Here is a 25,812-nt window from a genome sequence, read left to right as displayed (position 1 = left end):
CCAGTCCCTGAACACTCACCCAGATGCAGAATCATGACTGTGTCACTGAAGGCACGTGTCACCAGCTCAAAATGCCTGTACAGGGGATAGCACAGCACTCTTCTTCCAAAAGAAACCAGGACATCATGGATGCTGGAGAAACTCTGTGTGCATCAGCAAGAAATCTGAGTAAGTCTGTGTGCTTGTTTGTTTTCCTTTAAGGAAAAAAAGCCATAGCAGAATGAGGGGAGAGGAGGAAGCAGACTTTGATTTATTATGCCTCTAAAAACCTGAATTTGAATAGATATGGAAATGTACATGTTAAAGAGAAACAAGACTGCACATCGAGTTTGCATGGCAAGATAACAGAAGTCCTGTACATTTTAGTGGTTTGGGATTAAAAAAAAGAACATAGAGAACATGGGAATAAAATATCTCACTCAAGACTTTGCCATCTTTTAGATTAAAGCAGTAAATTACATCTGTCCCACATTATTTTATATATTAAGGAGAAGCTATAAAAAGCCTTTTAAGAGCAAAGAAAAATTAAATCCACATGATATTAACCGAATACATGTGTACATATAAGATCATGACTCTGCTTTTCATGAAAATTCTAGATATTCAGGACAGGGATAAATAGACCTGCCTGGGGAGAGCAATTCATTGTCCTACTCCATGAGTGAGGAACACCTTTAATTTACTCAGGCCAGAGGCATTAAGGAGTTATTAAATAATTTCTTAAGAGTGATTTCCCTTCCAGCTTTCACTTTTCAAGACAAAATGCTCCATTTATTAATTAATTTAAACCCCCCCTCTATTTAATCTTGAGCTCTCAATCTATAAAAATTAATAAAAGCACTTTGCTGACAGCCAGCACTTCTTTGCATTCTGTGACTACCAATGACCATTGTTCATTTTAATGGATCACCAGCAAGCATTTAAATCATTTATGGTTTGTGATTTAATATTTAGAGGCTAAGGTGTGTACATGGCATGGCCAGCAAAATGGCAGTCAGCTCCAACAAACCAGAGCTGAGGCAATTTTTTTTTTTTTGTAGAGAATGATGAAAGACAAACCATTAGGGCTGGGAGTTAACAGAGATAGTTACTAACAGCTTGGTGCCAGGACTGTGAGTTTTCTAGGTGTGAAATACACTGTTGGCACAGGCTGCACCAAGAACTGCTCTATCACAGGGTAAGCACAAGCAGAGAACTCCTCCACTATGTTAGATCATGGATCTGAAAAAAAAATAAATCATGAATTAAGGCAATGAGGGCATTTTAACTTGCCTCTTGTAACCTGCTACTGCAGAACTCAAAACCTGTTGTCACAGGACAAGTTGTAACTGAATATTAACATTCAACACTAGAGGAAAAGTTTGAACGACTGGACCCAAAAATCCTGTCCAATTTCAGTTTTGATCCTGCAAAGTGAGACTTGGCTCAGTCATTTCAGGACTGAGCTGGGACAGTCCTTTCCACCTTCCTGCATTTTAAGAATTAATGGGTTTCAGGCCAGGTCAAGTCCTTTGCACCTCCAGCTCTGTAACAATTTCCCTACGGGGGCCTGGGTGCTTTCAGAGAACAATCTGAACGTGGAGAGAATGGAATCCAGGGTTTCCTCTAATCTCTGTTGGTTCCAAAGGGTGAGCAGCAACTAAAACAGGGATGTGGCACCTGGATGTGGTTTAATGGTGAACATGGTGATTGTGCAGGCAATGGCTGGACCTGAGGATTTTTAAAGGTCTTTTCCAACCTTTATTATTCCAAGAATAAAGCTGAAAAGAAGGAGGCAGATAAAGCAACACGTGCCCACTACATTCTGGAGCCCAGAAATCAATTTCTGATACCCTTAAAAACAGGATATACAATTAATCCTCAACACTGAAAGAGAAAACTTGGCACAGAAAGAACATAAAACACAAAAAAACCCAAGTAATCCATTAAAAACTTAACACAAAACTTTACTTTAACCTTACCTCCAGCCAGCACAACGTTGCACTCAGCTTCCTGATGTTCCAAGACGATTCAACCTGATTTTAAGAGATAACAGTAAAACAAGTATTATCTAATACAACCATGCTGGCAAACTATTTAAGATAAGACTCCAGCAGCAATTTCAGAACCTTTGTGAATAAGAAGCAGTAATTACAACATACGCATTGAAATGGCTACAGGACAACATTAAAAATTATATTGCAATGCAGACGTTGAATAATGAATTGGTTTCCATACTAGGATGATCCAGTCCACACACAAAACCTTTAAAATATAATGGCAATACACAGAGAAATGGTATTTTAGTGGAATTCTGTCCATTTGCACAAAACAACAGAGACTTGAAGCAACAAAAGCCAAGTTCAAATGCCTTGTTTCATGAAAACAGCTCAAGACTTTTGGCTTGCAGAGAGGGTCCTGAAGCCAGCAGTACATGTAAAATGTCATTATTCTTAATATGTGACAGATTCATAGTATTTGAGTGGAAGTGTGGTCCAGTGGGATGACTGGGGCAAAAAGCCAGAAAGGCTTGATCTATAATCCTGGCTCTAGTAAAGATTTGTGTGGCCTGAATGTCTTGGTTTCCCTATTAAACAGGAATGAAAAAAAAAAAAGGGCAGGGGGGGAAAGGAGAAAAAACCTCTGTGTTTTCCACACACATCACACAGTTACTGCAAAAACCAATAAAGAATTGTACAACTGTGGTCCTGGCAGCTTTGCAATTCTGAGCAGCTCTAACATGCAACACAACAATCCCAGATTATTCTGGTGAATCAGCAGATCTGGACACTTTGCTTGTCATTCTACACTCCATGCCCTGAGTGTCAGTCTGATTAAACCAGAATGGTTTTGATTACATGTGCCAATATTTTGATTAAAAGCATTGAAAAAAACATTTCCTTCGTTCATATCAGCACAGGAGATGCAAGGCATAAAGTTCCATCTGGGAAGCAACTCCAAGAGGGCAAAGTATCCACAGAGAACAAAAAAGAATTATTTTGTTAAATTTGTATTTGCATAAACTAAGATACACAAATCAGAACTACACAGAATTGTCTGAAATCTCCACATCTCTCCTATTACAACGCTGCTGCAGAAGAACACAAATATTTAGAAATCCTACTAATCCCCATGTGCACCAAATCTAGAGATACAAAGTCTTCCATTTTAACTTCATTATCTATGTTTAATGCCTGGGAGTAAGTTCACTTTAAAAGGTAAGTTCCCTAAATGGCAGTACAGGGTTCAGCACTAGATGGGACTAAAAATTAATTTATTTTTTTCTTTTTTTCAACTTACATTCTTGTCCCCTTCATTGACACGGATCTCGTAGCAATATGCCAGAAGAATATCAATTAACCCAAGATATATGTGCTGACGGCTCCTTTTATCCAGAAGGTAAGATTTATTTGTGAACTTTCTCATCTGCTCCCTCTCTTCCTCAGAGAAGACAACTATAAAAAGTAAAAGGATAATTGATTTTGAATTTAAAGCTGGCACATTCACTTTAATAGGTGGTAATACTACTTCAACAGTGTCTTTAGAAAGGAGTGTGTAACTAATCACAAGTCACTCATCACTCAAGAAAAAGCCAAAATCGCTCTCACTTTCCTTTTTAACTTTTACTGAGCTCTGGTCTATCTGTGTCAATGTCAGGCTCCAGCACTGCATGCACACACTGATGATTTGGAGCTCCTCCAGGTGCCAAGGATTTCTGTGGATGCCTGGGTATCTTATACAGGGATAAATGCACAATCAGGATCCAAGGAAAATGAGGATTTTTAAGCCCACATTGTATGGGGCAAAAATAAATACTTAATAAATACTATGGCAGTTCTAAGTCTGGTTTTTTTCTGTTCATGCAAAGTAGGCCACCCTCTGAATCACAACTACAGATGATGTATCCCCATCAGTAAATTTCTTTCCAAGTTGATTCTTCAATACAAACATGAACCACACTTCACTTTTCAAACAGCAAAGAAACTCCCAGTGAAATTAATGAAATTGAGCAGTAAAGTTTTCTTCCTTTAAATTTCAAACTCTGAAGCATCATAATGTCTGCAACTGGACCACAAACACAAAAACTCCAGGTTTATTAAATAACAAACAAGAAATAGACTAGACTATTCCCAAAGGTAAATATTACAAGACATTCATTAAGTTGCTGCAAAGTGCCAGGTGTTCTAAATAAAATACCTTTATCTGAGAAAATACTTCAATGTTAATAAAAATAATTCTATCCCTTGCCTGAAGTTTTTGAACAATTAATTATCCAGGCCTGAGACTCATTATTAACATGTCCAAACCACCACCTACTTTGTTTTCCCTATTCAAAACTTCCAAGTACATGGTGTGAAATTATCAAAACAATTAAAATTGTAATTACATTTCTGCTGTACTAAGCCTGCACACTTCTGTACACTTAAACTGCCAAATTTTAGCTAACAATCTGTACCACAATCAGTATTAATCTAATGCAAAGCAGCACTTGCTGCTAGTTATCAAGCAAGTTAAATTGGCAAGTTTTTTGTAACTTTGATTTAATTTTTTTTTGTGTATTTGCCAGTGGCAAAACCATGCCAGAGTATAAATGTGTGTTAATATATCCACTTCTAAAGGAGTCAGACATTCATCTCACAAAGTTTCTGACAGATGAGACTGCAGACATTACCTTCACATTTTAATCGCCTCTTTTACTTGTTTTAAGCAGGCCATTCCTCATGCTAAAAAAGATACTTCAAATTGTCCTCCAGTAGCAGAGTGTGGGTGAAGCAGAGTTTAATCTCTGAGGGGAGGATGAGGTCTGACAGCCAGAGGGTGTTTTGTTACAGCCCTACTGCTATTTTACACTGTGATAACACCACTTAAATCACTGGAGATCTGTATCTCCAGACTGCTATGACACTTGCAGCTCTCAGTGTGATAGGGGCACTTAGATAAAATGTGCTGGACCCACACAGAGAGCTGACTCAGTGGTCAGTCAGGAAAAAACCTCTGATTATCTGCTGGTGAGAGCAGAACCTCAGTTTATGATCCTGTCAAGCCAAGTCTTGAATCCCACAGCTCTCCCAAAGGGAAAGAACTGAGCAGAACTGATCCCTCCTTCTCTTTTTCTTTTTTTAAACTCTTATGTTATAATTTTAAGGTTTTTAAATGTGTGCTCCTATCCCTGTAGGTTAAGGAATCAGCAACATCAGATGAAGGAGACCAGTCAGCAGAGAGCAGATTAGTCAGAATAAAGTTAGTTATGGATATTAATCAGTAGCAAACAAGTTCATTTCAAGCCCTTCCTAAGCCATCACAAGATGAAAGGCAGCACTGCTGTGAATGGAGTCACCCAAGGACTTTGTGCAGGGTCAGCATCTTCCCCAGTGCTGGATACTGCCTTAAAAACACTCAATAACAACGTAAACTTAAACAAGTACCTGAAGTAATAAACCTGATTTTGTGTTAAATTGCTTGAATTTGTTGCAGCCTGCTGAGGTATGAGAGGTCAGTGGAACTTCCCACTCTTTCCTTCCTGTACAGACTCTGCCCCTCAAAAGGTGGCACTGAAGTTTCAGCAAAAGCTCTTCCCCTCCTACATGGGCCATTTTGGGAAAGTTGCAGATTTTTGAGATTCCCTAAAGCCCTGTCAGGCAGACCATGACCAGAAAAGCCTCAGTTTTTTAAGAAAGGAGCCAAAAGTCCTAAACCCACAAATCTATCCCCTCTGCAGACCCATATTCACAGTACCAATGGTCACTGGAGTCTGGTTTGTTCATCCCACCCCTGTCTTTGCAATTCTTCCATTCAAATTTTACCTCCTCCACTTATCTCTTCTTCCCCCTCAAGCCTCCACTTCTCAAATCAACATTTCCTCCACATCACTTCTGAACTCCTTCCTCCAGGCATTCTCCACAGCATCACTGGACCTAGACAGCCTTGCCTGGATCTCACAATTTCCTTTATACTCATTTTTCTTACTAGTCTTTAAGGAATCCACAGCTCCTGAAAGCATATCAACACCATACATCATTCTTTCTTCCTACTGTTCTTGCCTTTTAAAACCTGAGATATTTTACAGTGGAGACTGATCATTAAGAGTTTTGCATGAATAAAAAAGCAGAATTTCCTCACATAACAAAAACCTGCTCTGCAGCAGAGCAGTGCCAGGAAGGAACACATGATGCAAAGCCCTGAAAACTGAGCAAAGCAGGTAGACAGTACAATTGCAGAAATTTGATGAAAAAAAGAAAAGTAATCCATCTTAAACTTATGAATCCACCAGCAATGGCATATATTTGAGCCAAGCCTTACTGAAAGGTGGAACTCTAAAAGGAAATTGCTTCTCTTTCTATAAAGAAATAAGAAAGAGAACAGTCACTGTAAGCATGAGAGGTTACCCTGAACAAAATAAGATATCCTTGGAGCATATAAATGTTAGATTAAATACATATGTCAGCCTGAGCCTTTGAAGATTATTGTGTTGCCTAAAGAGGAGTTTTTTACAGTTGTGCAGTTGGAAGTAGAATAAAAATGAACTTTTAACCAAGGTGAATGTGACTGCTAGAAAATACAAACCCTTTCATCTGGAATCTGCAAGAAGCAAGACACTAATGTAAACTTCAGCAGCAGCAGCAAGCAAGCTTTCCAAAAATCTTATCCCCTCATGGGAAAGGCTGTGTAATTAATAAGGCTTTATGGAGTATTACTTTACTTGAATGAGACATTGTAAGTGTGAACAAAAAGGGGCTGGAAGAGAATACACAGTAAAATGTACAGAAAGGACAAAAGAAAGAAAAGACACTTGGGATGAGAAAAAATTTAAAAAGGCAAAATACACAAACCATGCACACAAGCTGGAGAAAAAGCAAAAAGGTCAAATAAAAATAAATTCAAAGTAAGGACAGAAGAGAGATGAAAAATTTAAATGTTAATGAGATGAACTGAAAAGTGAAAAAAAATTTGGTAATGAGGCATTAGAAGAATCTGATGATGTAAAAACAAAGGGAAAATAACCAGGGATAAATATAAGAGCAGTAATCAACCAAAGAAAATCTTCAGTTAATTGCAATGTCATGCAAAAAATAAAAAAGGCCATCTGTAGTTCTAATTACTTCTTGCAGCCAAAGACATTATAAAGACAAAAGTAACCAAGTTTTTGATTCTAAGAAACCAATGAGGATAACAACTGAGAAAACATCAATGTAAGTCAGGAAAAGAAAAAAAAAATAGTTGTCTTTATTCAGTGTTGCTGAGTAAGAAAGTAAACTTTTAAAGAATCTGCTAATTTTTATGTCTCTTTCCCACCCTAAACTCACTTTTACATTTAACTTGAGGAGCAACACGTCTTTATTCACAAATCCTTCCTTCACACAGGGCAGACAGGAATTCCTGATTAACTGCCCCATTCCTTTGGCTGGATAAAACAACATAAAACCACAGGGGATACATCCTGCTGCTGATCAGATTCCAGGTGGAACAGCCTGGAGCCACGTCCTGCCCTTCTGCATTTCCATTCACAGGAGACTTCAAATAGAACCTGCACTCCCTCTCATGGTGGCTTCCTTCACCACAGCTCAGGTTTGGGAACCTTCACTTACTTCAGTCACTTATTCAAAAAGCAAAAATATTACCAAAACCGAGGTGGTTCCATAGAAGAGGGTGGGTTTGTTGTCTTTAACATCACCCAAACTCCAAACTGCCTCTCAAGTTACTTAAATTTCCTCAAGACTCACAAAACTGCAGGAGCCTCTCCACCCAGCCCCATGAAGGTGAGATATTTTTGATCATTCTTATTAAATAGGTATCTGTTACAACAAATGGTTTGGAGCAAAGATAATCCTTTATAAAGCCCATTTTCTGTCTATATTTCCATTAGCAGGCTTGCCAGGCTTTTGAGGGGTTTGTCTGTTGTTGCCCCTAAAACCCAACAACAGACACGTTTTTCTTCAGTACCTCAATTTGGAGGAGAAACATTCCTTATCAATAAAATCATGCAGCAGCTCTCCAATTTATTTATATTCCTTAAGCCAAGCAAACAGGAGTAGTGTTTCATTTACTAAGGAGCGAATGCATAAAGACAAACAAAGGAACCCCTCATTATTGTATTTTCAAGCCTCTTGTACCTTTGTCCAAAGCTTTTTAAATCAAGTGTTTATGATGGACATAATTAACAATTCCTGGCTTCAGAGGCTGAAAAGACACCAGGAATGAAGATCAGATTACATTCACAGCAAAACACACAACATCTACCCAAATTCTATTGTCCTCCCAGAGGAAATGTGGAAGTGCAGGTATTATCAGAACTTCTGGTGAAGGGATTATCATCATTTACTTTAGGAATATCAGATTTTCATACTACATAGGAAATGAACAAAGAACAATAGAAGAAAATGCACAATAGTAACTTGCAGTGGTTTCTGTAATCACAGTGTGCAGGGAGGCAGCCTCAGTTATCTGTTGGCAGTGCTCCCACAAGGTCACCTACTCACCCTGGAAACATCCCTTGAGCTTTCTAAATGGACAGTTCTCTTTGAAAAAAGGTCTCCAAGACCCATAAAGTAATAAATACTAAATGCATTAGAGTAATAAATTCCCTTTAAGAACAATAACCTATAACATGACATCACAGCAATTATCATTCAAGCAACAGATGTGTATATATATATTTATATACATATATATATGTATATTCTCACCAAATGGAGGATTGTCGTGTTCCTGATGACTTTCTCCCTGCAAGGCTGTCATCTTTTTATGAGCATCAATCCACCAGGGTTTGTACTTTAAAAGATGCTTAATAGCTTCATCTTCAAAAAAATCAGCTCTAGGGAAAACAGAAAGAACTTTCATATGCTATTTATTTCAATTCACATTATATGTGGGTACATAATAACACATCCATAGAATACATCTCACTTGGCTCCAGGTTCTTTTCCATGTTAGAAATATGTTCTTTGACTTTAAAGCAGAAAGTTATTAAAAAATCCCCAATATTCTCCTATCTTTCAGTATTCCTTCCTTACTTCCTCCACCTTTCCTGAGCCACCCAGAAGCCCAGGGAATTGAGGAGCTTGCAGCATCACATGAAGCTGAACCAACCTGTTCTGAATGCAGCTAAAGGACAACACTCCAAAGGCTTCTCAGACAAATCACTTGATTTTATTGGGTAGCTCTCCCACTTAAGACCCAGGGAATTTGTGGGGAAGAAGTCGTGCAGCTGAAGGGTAAAAGGTGAAGCAGGGATGGGGATGGACTTTAAGCAAGGATATGAAGCAGCAAGGTGGAAAAAGAAGAGCTGTACAATGAATTCTGGAAGACAGATCATCTCCATCTCAGCACTGTGGTAAAAATCCCAACCTAGTAATTCTGGGAAGATTCATCCTAAAGGATTCAAGTTCTAAGCCTCCTCATACCATCTGAGCTTTTTCTTCAAGCCAAACAATTGTATAAATACTGAGAATCGAAAAAACCAAAATCCCACAGGAAATTTCTCAGTACCTTCTTAATCACCACACAAAACCTGAACAGAGAACGAAATCTGCTTCCCTCTCACACTGACAGATTTTGGGTTTTGCCTCCCTCCAGTGTCACAGCAACTCAGAGAGATCAGCCAGGATACATTTTCCTCAAGGCCACCATAACAGTTGTTAGCCCCCATTTCTACCAGAGCTTCTGTTCCCCTCAGGAAAACAATTTTTGTTGAAGAAAGGCTGGTATCATCTGTTCTGAAACAACCAAGACACAGCCATTAAACTAAATAGTAGAGCTCTACCAGGCCAGAACACAGAGTCTAAAATTGAAACTTGAAATTACTGCAATTTGCATCCTATTAGAGGTTAGGAACTACTTCAGTTCTAGTGAAATGTAATTCAAGAAAGCTCTTCTATTTTTTGTGTGTTACAGGAAGACAGGAGGCTGCCTCTGAAACACTCAACTGAGGAAAAATTCCAGGTTTGCAACCTTCTGAAACAACTCAAAACAGGCTAAGCCTTCCTGTCCCCAAAAAACACACCACAGGACTAATCCTCCCCACTGGGGACTATCCTCTTCTCCCACCAGATCCATCTGGCAGGAATCAATCTACATTAATAAATCTCATGAGTTTCCTTTATTTTACTTCTCTGAACCTAACGTGAGCTGGAACACTCCAACCTGAAAGGCACAAAGAATCATTTTTACCTCGCTACATGAAATGAAGCACAAAATTTTGGTTTGGACATTATCTTTGTTCTGCTGTAAAACAAGTTTCACGTGATGAAGGCAAAAACCAAAGCGGCCAAGACAAAATTTCATAACTTCAAAACTCAAATTCTCCCCTCCTGGACAAGTGGGGCTTATTAATCCTTTTTTCACAAGGCAAAAACAAAGTTCTGGCTTTGTCAACCCAAAATTCCAGCAGGGAGTGGCTGTTCAGCTGCTGAAGAGATGAAGGATGAAACAACATTCTGCAGCAGCTGAGAGCAGCCCCCTTTAACACAGACTTAAGCAGGAATTAAACAGTTGAGTAACCCCAAAACAGATGAGCAATGTTTTGTGTCAGTGTCACATTAAGAACACCCACTAAAGCCTGCTCTGAGGAGACAAACCCAGAGCAAAAGCAAAGCTGTCCTTTCCAAAAGTGATCTTAAATCCAACCACAGGTGAAAAGGGAACGTGTTTCAGAGGGTCTTGGCCAGGTGAAGTCAGTTACTCACAGGTAATGATCAGGCTCAAACTTGGCACCTTCAGCTGCCAAACGTTTCCTCCTACGCTCCTCTGCAGGAGTTTGGTCTGGATCCTTAATGTCAATGACATCACTGAGCTCATCCTGCAAAGGGGAACAAAATCATAGGACCAAGCCACTGGTAGGGCACACAAGATCTATTCAGGAAGAATTTAAGAAGGGATGCTTGTCAGCACTGCACTGAAATCCCTAGAACAGCTCCAACCTCCCTTTCAAGTCTTCCAAATTCAGGCTCTACTATGCAAATAAAGCATCAAAATTCCAAGGAAATGCAATTATTTGAAGCTCCTTAGAATTCGTGATAATATCAAATCAATTCAGGCCACTTTATCATAAGGCAGGGAGGTTATTTTGCATTATGATAAATTTCCAATGTTAAACAAAAGCACACAACCCCAACAAAAACAAGATAAGAATCATACACCATTCTTGTGACTTTTGAGAATACTCTCACTCTCTGAAGTGGCTGTAGATTAATTAATAAGCAATTGCAGTGCCCTTTTAAACATCATTAAGTTATTTCCCATCCAATTAACACTCATGGGAAACGCATTGCTTTACAAAATTCTTTACAAATAAAGCAGCATATATCTCCTAACAAAATATAAATACTTCCTCCATAAACAGCAATCCTGCTCCAAGACCTGTGAACACTACAATCCATACAACAGTAAGTTAGAGTTACATCACTGAGTTGCACTTTTCAAAAGCTGCTGCCTTGTGAGCCAGGAAACCTACACAACAAATCATCCAGAACTTCTAAGACAGAAGAAGACAAAATTCTTCTACCTGCAGCCTCTGGAACACCCCTGAGCGCAAATTCCCAAACCCATAGGGGTGCTGCAGTGCTGGAGTGCTTTCTTCATAAGGAATCTGTTCCATCTCCCAGTCAAATTCTTCTTCATTCTCGTCAGACAGCTCAGCAGAGGCAGCTGTATCTATGACATGGTCAGAAATAGAAAATTATTACATAGAAAAATATGTATTATTGCCTTGAAAGGTTTATTGTGCTACTGGTGTTTGTCTTTCTCATTTTACTGCATCTTTTAAGAAATCTCACTCAACACTGGGTCATACAGATCTGTAATCCACAGGTCCTGCTTCAAACTCCTCAACTTTCAAAAATGAACATCAGGAACACTAAATTTCAAATGCACTCCCTCAGACTGAAATACCTGTTCCACTGAATTCAACAAGATCAGCATCTGATGCCAGGAGAACCCTGACAGAACCTAAGTGAGGTTATCAATCACTTAAGGCAGGTGTTAAAAAATCAGAGACAGCCAAGCATTTTTGCCTGTTAAATAGTGATGTTATTAAGCAAGACATGCACTAGAACCTGTGGTTTTAATTAGCTTATCACTTGAGCTACTAGTCCAGGAGTAGCTTGTAGAAAGCAGAAGATTCAACTGTGTGTGTGTTCTACAGCCACTAGAGGGGTATAAAGACCTACAGAGCATTTGCATATTTTTAAAGCACATTATACACACATTTTGGGAAAATTTAAACATAACTAAACCTATAAAGTTGACATGTGTATCATCTGCAACAGACTTAGTTCTACTCTTATACATACTTTGATTTATTCATGCCCTTCTCATACCTTGGATTAACCAATAATAAAAATACTGTATTTTTCTCCATGTATCACTCTATAGATCTGTACCTGTTTCATTACATACATGTATCATCCTGTATAAACAAGATTGATTTTGTCTTACCCATCTCTTCTACCAAAGGTTTTGCTGATCTTGATTTCTTTGGTGCTAAAAGAGATGTCAGCATGTCCAGCCCCTCAAAATATTGGCCAGGAACCTCCTTGGGCAACTGAATTGTAAAAATACCTTAAAAGAAAGCAGGAATATAATGATTGCATTAAAATATCTGAGACAGACAAACGTGCATTTTTCCTCTATGAGAAAGGCTCAGAGGAAGTAGGACACATGGAGGTAGCATTTTATTTTGCATTGATCCCTGTGCATGTTTTTAACCTTATTTCATAACAATTCAGGATTTTAATGATAAAACATGAAAGAGAATATTTAACTACTTGGAGTCTCCTGACTTACAGTGTGTAAACACAGACCAACAGAAGAAAGCAAGCTTTATTTAATTTTTAATCCTTGCACCAAACAATCCACAGAAGCTACATTCACCAATCTGATTACTGTCTTATTCAGGTAATAAAGGTTCTGCAAGCACCAAATTTATTGTTTTATAGGGATTTTTTTTTTTTTTGCCTTGAAGTATAAACTACTGGAGATAGCAACACTTTTTTATGACACAGATATCAATAACATCAACCAATACCTTCATCTGTATTATAAGATGCTTTTTCTCTGCCATCCTCTACAATTCTTCCAGGAAGTGTCAATCTGCAGGCAAAAAATGACATGCCTCACTGAAAGCCTGACTAATTCTGCAAGTTAATGTCTCAGCCTATAAAAATGTAATGCACATTCCAAAAGCAGCACAAAGGACTTAACTACATCACTCCTCTTCACAGTAATGGAATCCATGCAGTTCAATCCCCCTGGATTCCTCCCAAGAAAAGACACACTCTACAAAATTTACACCCAGAGAGTAGTCTGGCCATTAAAATTAAAAAGCCATTGTACAGTAAATTTAGAAAAGTATTTCTTTCAACTCCCTTTAACATGATTTAATGCCTAGGAACAAAGAGGCCAGATCCAAAAAACCAAATCTTTGCATGAACTGTGCTGTCTGTAGTCAAGAGAATAAAAGCTGCAGATGAAGAACATTCTGAAGGGACCAAAATTAAGTTCATTTCCTAGTATAAAGATCAGTTCTTGAAAACTTTTCCCACTACTTGCCTGAGAAAGTATGGCTTAGCATAAAATTTGAAATCTTCCCCTTCAAAATAAATGTCAAACTCTGAAGCTTTGGCATAAGGCACTCTGATTTTTACTGTAAGAAAATCTGGATCCTGGGAGAGTTCAAAAGCTGGAGTTATCATGATGAATCCAGCAGGAAAAGCAAACACAGGTAGTGTAGCCCTACAGAAACAGGAAAAGAAAGAAAAGATTACTGTACCTTCCAATCTATGAGAGCAAGAACATTTCAGATTCCCACCTAATTATCCTCCATGTGCTCAAGAAGAAAACACTGATGACAATAACAACATCAAAGCGTTATCAAAAACATGAAGGCACCACCTCTGTGCACCTTAATGAAACAATTGAATGTAGAGCTGGAGTACAGGAAAGCACCATGTGAAAATCAAACCAAAATTCAGTCCTAAAACTTTTCAGCTTCTTTCTGCTACTGTTATTTATAATTTCACACACAGCAGACCTTAGACCTTTGCAGTTCTCTAGGGAGCTGAGCACAAACCACTATTAAAAAATCCTAAAAACAAGTAAAACTTATAAAACACAGCTCTATTTTTTTTTTTGCAATTCACACACATATTAGCCAGCATATGAGCAACAGATTCAAGGATAATTTAGCTAACATTATTCAGAACTATATGTATGTATATACACCAGCACATGTATGTACTTTGCACAAGAAAAGGAATTTATACAGTACTATTCACCTGATATACAACTTTCCAACCTTTCAATAACTTCTTGTACCAGGTTTAATTTAGAATCCAGTTATAGATTGTTTGGGGAGATTTTTTGTGTTTCATTTGTTTTGGTTTTTTGGAAGGTGTGTTTGCAAAAGGTCACATGGTTTTGAAAACTAGCATTTTAAACCAAAAATATTTTAACAAATAAAACCAGAACAGAACTATTATTTGGGAAATAACTACTTTTCACTCACTTTCAATTGTCTTTACTAAATAAATCTCCATCCTGACAATTTTGTGAACAGCCAGAAATCATTAACAATTAAGAAGGCTAAATTAACAGATCACCCTTTTTCTCATATGGGTAACAAGCCTTGTTTAGCATGTATGGAAAATATCAAATAAATATTAACATAATTAATAATAATTATATATAGCAATAACATATTACAGAATAATATAACAGGACATAATTAATAATATATAATAATACTAATAATATTACTATAGTAAATATTAAATAAATTTTAACTGTACTTAAATAAACTATTAAATACATCCCCTTTCACCATATCATATGATTCCAGGGCCAACATTCCCACCCATCCCAGACCGAGAACCCGCAGGTGTTTTATGGAATTGTATCTAAACAGGAAACAGCCGGTTTGTCCAACACCTGTACACCTGATGCACTTTCCTGTAGATTTTCTTCTCTCAACACCACAAGCACGGTTAGGAGGTACCAATAGCTCATTTGGACTCTTCAGGGATGACTTGCCAGTGTGCACTTTTATTTTCCCCAGTCAGAGGTTCATAAATAACCAGCATCCCCAAAACCAGGGCCAGCTCTCCGTGCCCTGCAGTCAGAGCATCCCTGGCCCAAATTATTCACCCCAAACCCTTCTTGGGGTGGTCCTACCTATATCCTTCATATCTCACAACTGAGGAATCACTGGGACACAGCGTTTAAACCCCCAGTTATCCCAAATTTTCACGTTCACGGGCTCTGCTGTGCGTTAGGGAAAGGCAGAGGGAGCAGGGCCAGGGATGAGGCATGAGAGGCTCGGTGTTATAACACAGAATGCTGGCGTTGGGAGGGGCTCGGGGAGAGCTCCACGCCAGGGTCACCTGCGGCAGGTGACACAGGAGCCCCCGGCGGGTTTGGGACATCCTCAGAGACAGAGACGGCACACTGCCTGCTCAGCGCTCGGCCACTCGCCACGGAAAAAAGCTCTGCCTCAAGCTAAGGCAAAACTTCCCGCGTTTATCTTACGGCCACTGCTCCTCGTCCTGTCGCTGGGCCCCCTGAACAGAGGCCGGCCCCGTCCTCTGGCACCTCTTGGCGATATTTATGTATATTAAAGAGAGCCCCTCTCAGTTTTCTCCAGCCGAACCAGGCCCAGCTCCCGCAGCCTCTAATGAGAGAGATGCCCCAGAGCCCTCAGCACTTCTGCTCCCTCCGCTGGACCCTCTCCTGCACTCAGGAGCCCAGAACGGGACACAGCCTCCCGCCGGTGCCGTCACACCGGGCCACGCGCCGACCTGGGGCCGTACCCTCGCTCAGCCACCCAGCAGCGAGCCCTGCAACGGGACAGAGCCCTGGGGGAAGGCGGCAGACAGCGGGAGAACCCCGGGAAGAGCAGCGGGAAGAGCCCCAGCCCTGCCCGCCCGCGCCACTCACTCAGCCCCGCGCCGCTCCCGCCGCCGCTTCCCGCGCCCGCCCGCACCGGGGCGGCCCCGCGCATGCGCACTGCGAACGGCACCGCCCCTCAGCCCCGCCCCTCAGCCCCGCCCCTCAGCCCCGCCCCTCAGCCCCGCCCCTCAGCCCCGCCCCTCAGCCCCGCCCCTCAGCCCCGCCCCTCAGCCCCGCCCCCTGAGCTATGCCCCTCAGCCCCGCCCCTCAGCCATGCCCCCTCACGGCCGCCCCTCAGCCCCGCCCCTCAGCCCCGCCCCTCACGGCCGCCCCTCAGCCCCGCCCCTCAGCCCCGCCCCTCAGCCCCGCCCCTCAGCCCCGCCCCTCAGCCCCGCCCCTCAGCCCCGCCCCTCAGCCCCGCCCCTCAGCCCCGCCCCTCAGCCCCGCCCCTCAGCCCCGCCCCTCAGCCCCGCCCCCTCAGCCATGTCCCCTCAGCGCCGCCCGGGCCCCGCGGGTCGCTGGTTATAACCCTGCGCCTTTGAGGGAAACCTGCCGCGGTTTAAAGAGCTGCTGTGAATTCTTGCTGCCCGTAAATTTGCCGTGGTTTCCTGATGTTTGCCAGCAGTTGTTGGGAAAGGGAGCGGTGAGCAGTCATTGTGGATGTGGGCAGTGTAAGTGCGCAGAGCTGGGTCGTTTAGGGTGAAAATCATAATCCGGCATCTGGGCAAATGGAATGAATTCTTACCTGCGATTGCATAAAGGATGTTGCACAGACTGAGCATATTCTATTTCATCAGCTGCTTTTCATAAAGGAGTGTGGAAATTAAACTCGAGTGGTTTGTTTCTTTTCTGTGAAGCCGACCACTGGTTAATGCAGTACTGATTGCTGTGAACAAATGTACTATTTGTTATGTTTGCGCTCATCTGTCTTCTCCTTTGCTGCAGAAAAGGTAGAGGATGAGCGAACAGAAGAGTGACTCCACGAGCACTGCCAGAGCAGGAATTCCCAATTACATAAAGTTCTTGTAAAATACTGGATTAATGCAAAACATTGACAGGGTGAACAGGGGACAGATCCTCATGGATCCAAACAAATACAGCATGAAGGAGAACAAGATGCGAGAGCAGAAAAGTTGGTTTAAAAGCTGTAATTTATTAAATATATCACCTAATGTACAGTTGATCTAATTTTTCTGCCTTTGCACCATGAGAGGTGTTCTGGTTCTAGACAATTCTCTGCATTTTAAAATGCTGCTGTCTTCCTCTTACTGCCCCCTCGGAAATGCATTCAAATATTTTCCTGGAGGGGAAAAGCATAATTATGTAACCTCTCATAATAAAGTTTTCTTAAAAAAAAAGTAGACAAACAATCTTCTAAGTTGGACATCCCCTGAACACTGAATATGACGTCTCCTTTTAAGAAGACTTTTTACTCTTGTACTGAAGTGAACCAGCAGTTCAAGTGCTGCACAAAAATTTACTAATTTGCTTCAAAATAGATAGTTCTCCCCACTGATTTAAAATTGATGGATGGTTTTAATATTCAGCCTAAACTTCCTTGTGTCCCAGTTTTTCACATGCAGAAATTGAAGATGCATGGCATATAAAAAGCTATTTTTTTTTTTTCATGTTAAGCAGTTAATGATATCTAATTTCAGATGCTGATTTGTTTTGGACTAAGGCCTCAGTCATATCCTCAGAAACTTTTGATGCATTTCCAGAGAACTTCAGCACTAATTAACTTTTGGACCTTACAAAGTAATCTCTAATAAGTATATTGGACAGGAAGCTGCATTATGAACCAGTTGGCACCATCTTCTCGAGATAAATTCAAATTTTCAGGACAAGCCTGTGAAAGATAAAGAAGTTTCATCAGAGATTTTTTTCTTGCCTAAGTGACACTTTCCAAGACTGCCTCAGAATTATTTTTTAGAGCCTAAGAACTCCCAGCCTATTTTTTTTTTTTTTTTGGTGCTAATACTTTCCTTGTAAAAGAACTATTTATATATTGATTTTAGTGAAGAAAGTGGTGTATCAGCCATTCTGCTTTTCCATGCAAGAAAAGGATGAAGTAAGATCTCTAAGGAATGGGTATTGCTTTCTTCTGTAAAGTACATACTGAATTTTTTCAGAACTGTAATGAAAAAGTTTTATTTGGAAATGTACAAAGACTACATCTTTCTGATGAAGGGAATTTGGCTGGTATGTATTTAATAAATCACAGAAGAAGTAAAATGCATAATCCAAAAGGGTTTGGGCAAGTAATTAGGACAACTTGCTGTTTGCTTGAGAAGCAGAAACATGAATCTTAGCAATTGATAAGCACAATTGGCTCCACATCGCTGATAATGAGTAAATCTGGCAACCTTGGAAATGGTAATCCAAACCAAAATTCCTAAGAGGCCTTAATTGACACATCTAGAGAAGAAAGTGATTGTACTGATGATACAAAAATCACACATTTGAACAGCTCAATGATTTGAGCACTGGTACTCTTTTTCACTAGGTATAAAGTTTGGTAGGGTTCTATTATAGTGCATATATTCTCGGGAAAGAGCATATGTTTATGCATTGTGGGTTTTCTGTAGTTTCTCATTTAGTATTGCTATTTTCTCTTAGCATGAAGTAATTTACATTTTCATGTCTGGCCACAATCCGAGTTGGATGAAACTCTTGAAAGAGTAGTTGTTCATTGCATTTGAAGTGATGCTAAGGGAAAGTACATTTTGGGATACCACTGGTGAAGGCATGTGGTGTGAGCAGTGTAAAATGGACAGGCTGTGCAGTTCCACTGCCAAGTGAATGCCACTGTCACTTCCAGTGGCTCCAGCAGGGACACATGAGGCTTCTCCAGTGCCAAACTTGCGAGGCTCCACTTTCCCTTCTCTCCCCTTTCCAACACTGGTGTCTCCATTCTTTGCACAGCTTGTACTCCAGCTCCATGGGGCAGCAAGAATCCTTGTATTTCCATCATTCTGTACATTTCAAGGTCATAAATCAGATTATGACCCCAAGCAGGATTTACTTCTGAGAAGTTCGGTGTTTGATTCCTGCTGATGTTCCCCAGCAGACTGGCTAGGATGGGTCACACAGGGACAAGTGAGTGAGCAATTTGTTCCTTCACAGTTCTACAAGTATTGCACTTTATCATCTACCTGCCTTCGGTGCAGATGGAATGAGGAGCGTGTGCTGTCTGCAGGTGATAAACTGGCGCTGCAAGGCAGAGGGAGGCTCAGATCGCCTGCTGGCACAGGCAGAGGAAATGCACTGCTGGGCCTCAGTTTGGGATGGACACTTAGTGCTGTGTCCAGTTCTGTCCCTCAGTTTGGGATGGACACTGAGTGCTGTGTCCAGCTCTGGGTGTCTCAGTTTAGGATGGACACTGAGTGCTGTGTCCAGTTCTGTCCCTCAGTTTGGGATGGACATTGAGATGCTCAAACACATCCAGAGGAGGCCACGAGGCTGGTGAGGGGCTGGGAACACAAACCCTGTGAGGAAGGGCTGAGGGAGCTGGGGGTGTTTATCCTGGAGAAAAGGAGACTCAGAGGTGACCTTGTCACTCTGTACAGCTCCCTGAAAGGTGGCTGTGCTCAGGTGGGGCTGGGCTCTTTCTCCAGGCAGCACTGACAGAACCAGAGGACACAGCCTTGAGCTGCACCAAGGGAAATACAGGTTGGATATTAAGAAAAAAATTTTTTACAGAAAGGGTGATAAAGTACAGGAATGGTCTGCCCAGGGGGGTGGGGAGTCACCATCCCTGGGTGTGTTTAAGAAAAGACTGGATGTGGCACTCGGTGTGAGTCTGTTTGAGGTATTAGGGCATGGGTTGGACTTGATGATACTGTAGGTCTCTTCCAACCTGGTGATTCTGTGACTCTGTCGAGACGAGCTTCCCCTTTCTCTCCTGATCACCTCGCTGTACACACTCCCGTTCTCCCAGCACTGCCCGTCCGTGAAACCAAAGCTACCTCTGCGTACCCGCGGTCCGTGCCGGGCACTCCTGTCCGTACGGAACCCCCAGCCGGTGTCCCAGCGCGGTGTCCCAGCGCGGTGTCCCGCCGCGGCCGGGCTCTCCGGGGCCGGGCGGCTACTCCAGGCAGTACGGTAGGCGCGGCCCGCCCCGCCCCGTCCCGCCCCGCTCTGCCCGGGCTGTGCGGCCACGTCCCCGCTGGGCCCGGGCTCCGGGGATGCGGCGGGCGGGACGCGGCCGTGCGGAGCTGCCGGCCCGGCCGTGCCGCGGGGCGCACCCGGCCATGCGGCCGTGCTGAGCCGGCCATGCGGCGGCCCTGCAAGGTGGCGGCGGCCCTGCTGTGCCTGGCCGTGCTGCTGCTGCTCTATCTGCTGGCGGGCAGCGCGGCCCCGCCGCCCGCGCCCTCCGCCGCCGCCCGCCGCCCGCCGCGCCTCGGCCGGAGCCCCCCGAGGAGGAGCCCCGCGGGCGGCGGCAGCGCCAGGTAACGGGGCGGCTCCATCCCCGGGCCCTGCCCTCGGGAATGCCCCTGCCCTCGGGAATGCCCCTGCCCTGCCCTCGGGAATGCCCCTGCCCTCGGGAATGCCCCGGCCCTGCCCTCGGGAATGCCCCTGCCCTCGGGAATGCCCCTGCCCTCGGGAATCCCCCTGCCCTCGGGAATGCCCCGGCCGCTCTGCCCGTGCCCAGCCCCACGCGTGACCCGCCTGTCCCCTCGGCGGTGTCGCTTTGGTGCCGGTGCACCGGGCACTCCTCTCTCCCAGATGTTCTTCCCCCGCGAGCGATCGGGGCGATGAAAGACTCTGTGCAGGCTGCTGAGGTTCACAAGTACAAACTTTTCCCCGCGTGTTTCCCCTGGCAGCGCAGTTGCCGGAGATGCCACGGAAGGTTTTCCCTGTGCCCGAGCAGGAGGTTTCCTTCTCCGCTTCTAAAGTAGCGGCTTTTCCATTAGTTCTGGCCTTGTTTCGGGCTGACGTGGGCAGTGCGGTGCTCGCGGGCTGAACAGGGCGCTGCTGTCACCTCGGGAGCTGCGCTTTGCGGATTTTCCAGGGAAAAGAGAAGGCGGCTCGTCGTTGCCGTGCGGTGCCACTGGGCTCCAAACTGCAGAGGCACTGGCAAATTACAAGCTTTCGAGCTTTTTGTTTGGAAGGGGTTTTTTATATGTAAATCGATTTAGCAGACCTTTAAAGGTGTTTTAAATCGTGGCGTGGTGTGTTTCCTTTCCCAGCACCTTACAGGCAGGGTATTTTTTAAAAAACTAATTAGTTGAGAAAGGGCAGCTTTCAGTGGGTGGAGGACTTGTTTTCCCCTTTGCATTCCAATTATATTATGGTCAGTGTGACCTCATATATCTAATTAACTTGGTATGTCTTTGTGTCTCTGATTCGTGATTTCACAGAGATGTTCTGAATGAAAGACTATTCCTGTTTCTTGAGCTCTTACTCCTTAACTTATTAAAGCAGTTGGTTTCCCCCCAGCATTGTTACCCCACTGAATGCAGGAGATGTTTTCTGGGGCTGAGAGTGGGTCACGGACTGAATTCAAATGCTGGTATTAAAGCAGGATTATTTCCACTAGCAACTGTACCTCCTGAAGTCATTTTTCTTTAAGGCATATCTCTGTGATTATCATGGAAATCAAGAAGAGCACTGAAGGAGGGAGCCCGGGAAGTATGGAACTGCCAGCGAGCGTAAACAGCCATTCCACTTCAATGCGCTTTTCAGTGGCATCTTCATGTTTCACAATCTGACGTTATCTAACTTTTTGATTATTTGTTGACTTTGCGAGTCCTTTTTACAAGGTCTGCAACGCAACAGCAAAAAAAGAAAGAGAGGAATTTGGTATTCAAAGTGTGCGTTTTCTTCAGAATTTTGTTTGTGGGGCTTGGTAGTTGTTTTTTCCCCGTCATCCTGCACCATTGGCCCCAGCAGGGGTTTGTATAACTGAGAAGCACAATTCTGTTCAGCCATTCGCTGAAAGTTTCTGTGTTACGTTAGTTACTACTAAAATTTATTCAGGTGAGGCTATCATAAAAAATGTGGGGAGGGTGTGACATAAGTGGTTCAAGTGGAGGTGATGCTTACCTGGTTGGAAAACATCAGATGGTGGGATGTGCTGGGTTTAAAAAGCCTGATCCAAGCTAAACTGAAAGCAGTGTGGGGGGCTTGAATTTGGATTGTAGGAAACAGGCCGTGATTATCATTTTAGTTCCTCCTTATGAGCAAAGGAACATTATTTTTTTATTTGATGAGAGAGATCCCACCTTACCTAACTGATTCATGCAGGATAATAACAGATCTGATTAGGACTGTTCAAGATCTTGTGAGGTGATCACCGTGTACATGCTTGCATGAGACTGCAGAACTGATGAACAGAACTTTAGTGAAGTTCTGTCTGTGTGAACATAAAACGTTTCAATTCAGTTTTGTCAGGTTGGTTTGTCAGAGGATGCAAGTTTTGGGCTCAGCTCAAAGGTGTTACTTCGGATTTGTGTTTGCTTCGTGAGAATGAGCATCTTGCAGGCAAGATGAATTGTATTTTGATTGGGATTTGTAATATTGCTTTGTGTAGTCACATAATATCAGAAGACATGATTAGGTTTTAAGTTTTAAGAAGTGTAGAATTCTTTCAACGTATGAAGTTATACATAAAGCTTAATGTAGGCACATGCCATTAGCTGGCTGGTGCTTCACAAATGTTAGCAGTGACATTCATGTGTCCTGCTTTGGTCATTAGGTAATTTTGACAAATCTAGGTAAGTTTCTGGTTAGCTTTGAAAACTTGACTTTTGTGGTTTTATTGCTCATTCCTCTTGGAAGTAGCAAGTCCTATGCCTTTGGTAAGACTTTTTTATATAAAAAAATGTTAAATACGTGCCAAACCCATGTGTGAGAAGTATCAAAAAGAAGGAGGATTGTTTTACATTTGAAAGGCAGATGTGACCATACTCTCTGTGAAAGCAGGGTGGCAAGGCTGGGGACAGCACATTTAGTTCCCTGAAAGTAACTTTGTCAACGCAAAACATCCCTTGCATGGCAGCCTGTCAAGGTGCATTTTCTTTCTGTGCAGCCTGTGTGCAGCACGTGCAAGTTTGGCTTCAGTTTGATAATAACATGCTGAAACTCCAAGAATTTCATACTTGTTTCGTAAAGAGCCCACTTCGTAAGAGGAGAGAGAAACCATTCTGGTTTTGAGTGGCTTTTTTTCCTTTTCTCTGAGTGGTAGGAGAAAGTTGAAACATCAACCATTTTTTGGATTGACAGCAGCTACAGTTGGGTTTGTGCAACTGCTGCAAAGTGAGAAAGGTTGGTTTGAAAACATTTGTGTTTCAAAGCGTGCAGGAAAATGTGTTTCACATCATGGAGCTGTTGTTGGGACGTTGGCTCAGGGGTGGCTGTCAGGGAAGGAGCCTGGTCAGTGAATCACCACTTTTGATACAATGCCCAAATCTACCCTTGTTTGTGCTGCAGAAGTAAGTGAGATCATAATGGGAAGAAGGTTTCAAAAATGAACAACTATATTGCATTTTGGAAGCATCTGCATGCATTATCTTTCAGGAATAAATTTGAAGGCTTGAATAGATTAGCAGGCTGTGTAATGAGGTGGGAATGCATTATTTTGAATGGATTTGGATTGATTTAGACAGGTTTTTGGGTTAATTATGTTTGAGACACTTTGGCTGTGACTAATAAGAAAATTACATGTAATCTAAACTTTAAGACCTAGGAATGCACACTGTTGTGCTTGAGCAGTCAGGCTGCTCCTGCTGTGTCAGTGCCTTTCTGAAAAAAATTTTCAGTATTCAGTGAATAAAATATGAGTGAGCAACTGGATAGGAGTTGCTCTGTATTGTTGGAAGGTCTTTGCTATAAACATTTTATTGTGCTCCATCTTATCGAGTATAGTCTTCAGCCACTCCATGGGGATGTGTTCTGCAAGTATTTTGTGATGCTTTCTGGAGTGCTTAATCTTAGTTTGTGTATTTTTCTTGTCAAACACATTAAACTTTAGGGCCCAGGTCTCTGCATTGCTTTCAATGTGTTTAAACATTTCATTTAGGTTATAAAATCCAACTACAGGCTGTTCATAACAGACAAGTTGAACTATAAAGGAACGAATGTAAATGTTAGGAAGAACTGGCTAATGATAATAATTGCATCACTCCGTGGATCTATGGGCTTTTTAATGTCTTGGGAGTCTCTTGAGGTAGGAAATTCTTAGAGCTGTAACATCTGTTCCCATTTTAGAGGCAGGATAACGTGGCTGTGTCCTGAACATCTTTAAGGGTTATTCTTTCATCCAGCTGTTGTTCCTCCCTGCCCCTTCCATTCTCCTTGCCCTGTCCGAGGTGCGTGCGTGAACAGGGCAGGGAAGGGGAGCTGGGATGTTCTTCACCATGATCTGCTTGTTTGCTCTCCAGCAGTTTGACTTTGCCTCTTCTACACCTGCCCCTTTCTCGGGCTTCTGGATAATTGTTGTTTTTTAAAGGTTAAGTTAAAGTTGCAGTCAAATGCATCCTGCTGTGGCACTGTTTATCTCCCATTGCGGCTCACCTTTGTTTTTACTGTCCCTCTAAGTTTCTAACGTTGTGTCCCGAAATTCTTCTGTATCTCATTGCTGCTTCTCTCACTGGTTATTGCCCTCATGTAGTTCAAATAGCTCTTTTTTCTGGGCTTTTTTTTTGTTCCAATTCAGGCCACCCCAGGCTCTTGAGCCCCCTGCACTGATGGTAATTCCTCACCTCTAAGGCTCAGCTTTGTCCTTCACGGTGTCTGTGTTGGATGTGTGTTGTTATCCCAACTCCCGTGGGCTTTCCAGGCATTCTGCTTTCACCAAGGGTTGCTTCTGCTCACTCTGTCCTTTGGAAGTGTAGTTTACAATACTGGATTTTTCACTGCAAAACAGCTGCATAATACAGAGCTCACCATGGTTAAAACTGCCCAGCAGAGCTGAGTGCTTTGGTGTGGGGTTTTGAAATATTGCAGTAAAAGTGCAGGGTTTAGTGCCTCTCCCAGCAAATTCCATTGCCAGAAACTACATCAAAGCAGCTCCCAGCCTGTGCATGGCTTGATTTAGAGACTCAATTAAGGGGAAATATTACACAGATAGGGAGAAGGGGGAAAAGGTGATCTGTGTGAGCAGCTAATTATTCACGTCAATAATTCAGCAATTTTTACACTAATAGGTTGGAAAGTAAATACCACTTCACATGGATGTAATATTCCATTATTTATGCACTGATGAAATTGGGGGTTAATTAAGACTACAGCAGAAGATTTTAAACCCTTAATGAAATGTGTTGTTTTGTACAGTCAGTGAAGTGTCAGTGCCTGGTGCTCCTCTACACAGAGGTGGGTTACTTTGAAGGATAAAACGCTGCTGTTACACAGAGCAGCAGTTCAATGTCTGGAAAAAGAAATAATAACAGCTTAAAACTGTCATTTTTCTCTTTATTTAGAACTTCTGTTTGTAGCATTACCTCCAGTGATTAATTGTGTGTGCTGAGCAGGGCTGGGATTGATGTCCTCTGCTCAGAGATATGTCCAGAGCAGGCAGTGATCTATGATTTGCCTCCTGAGCCCTCCAGGAGTGATTACTGTGCCTGGGATTTAGTTGCTTGGTCAGCTCCATCCCGTGTGATGGAGGCTAAGTGCCATCTGTGTTGGAATGTGGATACACCATGGTGCAAGCATCCCTGGAGGATGCAATTTTTACCTCTGTTGCAGATAGGTAAAAAAAAATGTTATATTAGAAAGGTCTTATAAAATATGAAATTAGGCCTTGCTCTGCTAAAAGCTGTCACTTGTTTAAGTGCAGCTAAGTAGTTTGCAAGTTCCCATGTGAAAACGATCTTGGGTATGAAGAGTTTGTTAACATAACAACCTATTCTTGGGTGAAAAACAAGTGCACCTGCATAAATATTAGATCTGTTTCATAAGAAGCCATAAAGGAAAAATGTAAACAACTTGAATCTTAGCATATACGTACAA

At 42.3% G+C, this 25,812-nt stretch overlaps 1 protein-coding gene across 2 annotated transcripts in view; it reads right to left on the bottom strand.

The window, feature by feature from the left end:
- SHQ1 (SHQ1, H/ACA ribonucleoprotein assembly factor) overlaps window positions 1-15,961 on the bottom strand; it is a 39,604-nt gene extending 23,643 nt beyond the window's left edge. The window contains exons 1-10 of one of the 2 annotated variants that reach the window (XM_066327174.1): window positions 15,907-15,961; window positions 13,525-13,707; window positions 13,001-13,065; window positions 12,412-12,534; window positions 11,480-11,628; window positions 10,662-10,774; window positions 8,664-8,791; window positions 3,280-3,434; window positions 1,962-2,015; window positions 20-143 (exon numbers count right to left, since the gene is read on the bottom strand). In XM_066327174.1, coding sequence (XP_066183271.1) covers window positions 20-143; window positions 1,962-2,015; window positions 3,280-3,434; window positions 8,664-8,791; window positions 10,662-10,774; window positions 11,480-11,628; window positions 12,412-12,534; window positions 13,001-13,065; window positions 13,525-13,667 — 1,054 coding nt within the window. In that variant the 5' untranslated portion in view covers window positions 13,668-13,707; window positions 15,907-15,961. The remainder of the gene's footprint in view (window positions 1-19; window positions 144-1,961; window positions 2,016-3,279; window positions 3,435-8,663; window positions 8,792-10,661; window positions 10,775-11,479; window positions 11,629-12,411; window positions 12,535-13,000; window positions 13,066-13,524; window positions 13,708-15,906) is intronic. The other variant, XM_066327175.1, reaches the window with a different exon arrangement.
- Between the last annotated feature and the right edge of the window lie 9,851 nt (window positions 15,962-25,812).

Source organism: Sylvia atricapilla, chromosome 11 (genome assembly GCF_009819655.1).
Source record: "Sylvia atricapilla isolate bSylAtr1 chromosome 11, bSylAtr1.pri, whole genome shotgun sequence".
Taxonomy (NCBI): Eukaryota; Metazoa; Chordata; class Aves; order Passeriformes; family Sylviidae; genus Sylvia; species Sylvia atricapilla.
The sequence above is the reverse complement of the archived record's forward strand: the minus strand, read 5'-3'. Positions and strand labels throughout refer to the sequence as shown.